This window comes from Netta rufina, assembly GCF_964035555.1.
Source record: "Netta rufina genome assembly, chromosome: 18".
Lineage (NCBI taxonomy): Eukaryota > Metazoa > Chordata > Aves > Anseriformes > Anatidae > Netta > Netta rufina.
The window spans coordinates 9,974,321-9,979,412 of record NC_140142.1 but is presented as its reverse complement, the minus strand read 5'-3'; the positions used below and the strand labels follow the sequence as shown (position 1 = coordinate 9,979,412).

The 5,092-nt window shown below is 51.1% G+C and overlaps 1 protein-coding gene across 1 annotated transcript; it reads left to right on the top strand.

The window, feature by feature from the left end:
- Positions 1-231: 231 nt before the first annotated feature.
- Positions 232-1,167, top strand: LOC311216443 (olfactory receptor 14C36-like; the record flags this gene model as incomplete). The annotated part of the gene is made up of 1 exon (XM_084297978.1): positions 232-1,167. One exon carries the CDS (start codon positions 232-234, stop codon positions 1,165-1,167), a length of 936 nt encoding a protein of 311 aa, XP_084154104.1.
- Positions 1,168-5,092: the final 3,925 nt, after the last annotated feature.

The following is a 5,092-nucleotide window of genomic DNA, read 5'->3' as shown; positions in this document are numbered from 1 at the left end:
ATCTCCTAAGCATTATAAGGGCAACACAAACCAATAAAATATCTGCAGCTCTGCTCATCATTCAGATGAGGTGTTTGCAACAGCACTGCAAAGCTCATGTCTTATTTGTGGACTGAACATGAGTTTCCCTTACTCTCCTCTTTCATTTCCAGTTTTTCTCATTTAATTCTGCTTTATTTTTTTTTTCCCTTCTTCTCCTCTTCAACAGACAACTGGGTCCAATGTCAGCAAATGCCCAACATCAGCTCTGTGAGTGAGTTCCTCCTGCTTGCATTTGCAGACACGAGCGAGCTGCAGCTCCTGCACTTCGGGCTCTTCCTGGGCATCTACCTGGCTGCCCTCCTGGGCAACGGCCTCATCCTCACCGCTGTAGCCTGTGACCACCACCTCCACACCGCCATGTACTTCTTCCTCTTCAACCTCGCCCTCCTCGACCTGGGCACTATTACCACCACTGTCCCCAAAGCCATGGCCAATTCTCTCTGGGACACCAGGGCCATCTCCTATGAAGGATGTGCTGCACAGGTCTTGCTGTTTCTTTTCTTTCTCACAGCAGAGTATTCCATGCTTACCGTCATGGCCTATGACCGCTACATTGCCATCTGCAAGCCCCTGCACTACGGGAGCCTCGTGGGCAGCAGAGCTTGTGCCCAGATGACAGCAGCTGCCTGGGGCAGTGGCTTTCTCAATGCTGTCCTGCACATGGCCAGTACATTTTCCCTGCCCCTCTGCCAAGGCAATGTTGTAGACCAGTTCTTCTGTGAAATCCCCCAGATCCTCAAGCTCTCCTGCTCAGATGCCTACCTCAGAGAAGTTGGGGCTCTTGCATTTAGTTTTTCTTTAGCGTTTGGGTGTTTTGTTTTCCTTGTGGTGTCCTACGTTCAGATCTTCAGGGCTGTGCTGAGGATGCCCTCTGAGCAGGGCCGGCACAAAGCCTTTTCCACGTGCCTCCCTCACCTGGCCGTGGTCTCCCTCTTTGTCAGCACGGCCTTTTTTGCCTACCTGAAGCCACCCTCCATCTCTTCCCCATCCCTGGACCTCATGGTGTCACTTCTGTACTCGGTGGTACCTCCAGCAGTGAACCCCCTCATCTACAGCATGAGGAACCAGGAGCTCAAAGATGCAGTGAGAAAACTGTTTCTATATGTGCTTCTCAAGCATAAGTAATGATACCATAATTGTGATTAGTATCATATCATTTTTCTCATTAGCAACATTACCATAATATAACCATTAATAATAACCCTGTCAAGATATTTGAGAAACTGACGTGCCAATTTTCATATTATTTTCTGCATTATTAGTTTCATAAATTTTGATATTGGTTTAAGCGGCCTTATTATTTATATGTATACTTCCTCTTAATTAATTTGACTAAATCTTCTAATTTACCTATAAAACTAGGTTTCCAGTGTACATAAAGACAATAAAGAATCCATCAGAAATTCATCGATCTCAGCTGCTGTCTCTTCCCATCCCCTCTGGAGCTGGGAGAGCAGCCCCAGTACACAGGAGGGGCTCAGGGCCAAGAGCCCAGCTGCCACACGAAGGAGCAGCCCCGCTGGCCCTTGGGGCTACCCCTCACTGCCCGCTGGGCTCTGCCTCCCTGCTGCATTCAGGTCAGGGCTGCTGCTTCCCTGGAGCCATGGCCATGGCCAGCAGCAGGATGTGGCCTTTTCACTGCTGCTCTCTTTTGGCTTCCACATTGTTCCTCTGTGCTCTTGCATTTCTCTTAGCCCTCAGATCTCATGCACCTTGGTGACAGTCCTATTGTCTCTGCAGTGGCATCCCTGTGGCTGCAGGCAGCAGCAGGCAATGTGCAGCCACAGCTGGCCTCCCTGCTAGCACCACAGTAACAAAAGGGCTTAGGGCAAACCCAGAAGCCTGGACACCTCTTCCAAAGTTGCTGTAAGACATACAGCCAGGGAGTTACTCCCTGCTTCCCTGTTTTCTGTGATTTTTCCCAGAATGAAGGACACAGGCTGAAAGTCCCAGCATGGTCTGTGAGGAACCAAGGGCTGGACCAAGAGCTCCCTTTGTGGTGGCACATGCCCAAGCAGACAACAACTGGTCTTGGAATCATCTACATTGGAATGTGTCCCTGCAGTGGGGCAGATAGCCAATGCCTTCCTGGAGAGGAATCTGGAGCTGCCAGATGGAAGGGGAACCCAGGGAAAATGTGCTTATTGGATAGTGATTAGAATCTCATAAAAGGAGTGACCAGGAAGTGTCTGGGAAAGGAAAAGGAAAATGTGAAGTGTCCAGGGGCTAAGGAAGACTCTGCAATTCCTGCTGAGGTGGTGAAGAGCCAGCAGGTGAAGGCCCATAAGAGTAATTGAGGACACCCTCCTTGAAGACTCATGGGCCAGGTCTGGTACAGCACTCCCCTGCCCTTTGTGCCCTTAGAGACATCCCATGGCCTTACCAAGCATGGCCCTATAGTTCTGAGCCATCAGGGCAGGTGGAAAGGGGCTCAGCAGCAGAGATCCCCATGGAGTTGGGGCTGCTGACCACCTGGAGCAGAATGGGTGCGGCAGAGTCTTCTGGAAGACCCTGGGCACCACAGCCCCCTGGATCTGCAGAGCAGAATCACCAGCTCAGGACGCTCCATTTCCTGAGCCATGGCTGGTCCCAGCCCGGGGGCTGCTGGGGAGGCCCAGAGCCGCCTTTGTCCCAGCAGCTGTGGTGCCTTGCAAAGGGCTGGGGCTGTGGTGGCCATGCCCAGAGCCCTACAGCAGGCTGCGGTGGGAACTGCCCTGGGGCTAGCCCATACTGGGCTGATAGGCTGGGATGCTGGGGTGGGCTGGGAAGATGGCAGGGTGGTAGGGGGAGGTGGGCAGGGGCTAGGCTGCGATAGGCAGTGCCCGGCAGAGGGCAACAGCAGCATCAGGGAGTGGTGGGAGCATGCAGGGGAGGGCTCCCAGCAGGGCTTGGTGCTGCAGAGCCAGGGATGTGCAAAGGGAGCCCAGAGCTGGAGGGGCAGGGGAGAAGAGGCCGCTCTAGGCCTTTGCTGGCCTGGGCAGAGCAGGAAGGGGGCCCAGGGCATTCGTCCCCTCACCATGGCCTGCCAGAACCTGCAAGGTGGTCATGGAGCGTCCAGGGCCAGGCTCTGCACTGTGGCAGTGAGTCCTGCCTGTCCTCGTCCTGACACACTCCGTGCGCTGGCTGTAGCAGAGGAGACCCCTAGCCAGTCCCTGCATGAGCCTCTGCCCCCCGCTTTGCCCCAGCCCTCTCCAGCAGCATCCTTGCTGCTCTCTGATGCACACCAGGACCTCCCAGTGCATGCCAGCCAGCACATCTGCTGAGGGCCAGTGCAGCTGCTGCAGGGGCAGGAAGCTCAGCATGGCACATGCAGTCACCTGGGCCTGGGCCTGCCTCTCCCCTTGGCCTCAGCCCCAGCCTTGTCTCTGCTGGCAGGAGCTCTCTTGGCATGCACTTCCTGGCCTCCCCTCACCTGCACACAGCTGCTGCCCACTCAGGCTGCTGGCACAAACATGTCCTCACAAGCAGCACCACCCTGTTATAAATGGCTCAGGATTCAAATTAGGATTAAATAAAAAAAATAGGATTTATTAAAAGAATATAAAGGAATAGAGGTAAGCAAACAGCGCTGGGTGCACCGGGAGTCTCCGCTCCACCAGGACGCACACCAGTTACATCAAGCAGCTGATTTTTATGCTTCTAGACTAATACATATTCATTACTACTTCAAAAAAAATAGATTATTATAATTAGCTTCCGGGGTCCAGTCCCTCCTACTGGAGCATGCGCAGTCTCCTCTGGGGGTCTCTTCTGGGGGTCTCTAGGGGTCTTTCATGCTGAAGGCTCGTAGTCTTCCTCTCCCCCTTTGTACTTACTTGGCACTATGCCAAGTTTATAGAACATTCTCTGCAGGTCTTGTCTCCCAGCCGTCCTTCAGCTTCTTTTTCCTTCCTCTTAATCTCTCGGTCCCCCTAACCAGATACCAAAGATCCGCATAGTATCCCATAACAGTCACTAGTTGTTATCAGTTGTTCTGAAACTCCCAGACGTCAAACACAAACAGCTTTCTTATTTGACGCTTCACGAGTAATTAAAACATTCTTCCCCAGCCATTCACGGACACATCTACAGCAGTGTTAAATTAATCTCGAAGAAGACAGGAAAAAAGGCTGTAACTGTTAGAAATAGAAGTCCGGAATAACAAAAGCAAACAGGTTCATAAATTTGAGGAGTGTTTTCTGAAGACGTGATAAATTGACTAGAATGAGGGGGAGACTGGGACACACTGCATCTGTGGTTCAAGAATTAAATTGCCAGTGCAGGGCCCAGAGGCAGACAGGATTCAAACAGAGTTGTTCTTTATGGACACAAATTGTTAAAACATTCCTCGCAACCCCTTGGGCTGCTTCTCCTGGCCTCCCCCACCCCACTGCCTTGACTCCTTGTCTCTGCTGGGCCCCCTCATTGACACCCAAATTTGTCCCTTGGTTGTTGGCTCCATCTGTCCTGCCCCACAGGATGGTATATATGGGGTGGGACATGTTACTGTTACATGTGGAAGTGTTTATGTAATCCTAATTCGTGATGGCACAAAACCACAGTTCCTTCACCAGTGATCTACATCCTTCTTCAGGTGAATTTTCAGGATCTATATTCATCACAGGAGAAGAAATACTGATGGTCATGAGCACTTGCATTTCATTTCTTTCTCCATCATGGTGTACTCCCTCATCTTCCAGGCACTTCCACCCATCTTGAATAAACAATCCCTGTTGAATGTCCCCTTTCCAGCTGCCTGTCTGGACCTATGCACTTCCCATGGTTCTCCTGCTTTGCCCTCCCCTTACTCTTTGATCATTCAGACCACTCTCACTGACCCAGTTGCTGCTTTGAGCTTCATTGAGTTCAAGCTTGCCCATCGATTAGCAGTTCTGCCTAGTTGTTTCTGTAGCAAGCTCCTCATCATTTATCATTGAATTAAGATCATATGGAATAATAGTAATCTTAATACCTATAATTTCTTATCAATGAGTATAAAGAACTTAATCTACAGTCATCCTTTTGTGAGGATAAGCCAGTGAGGTAAACCTGACTGGAGACATACAAGATG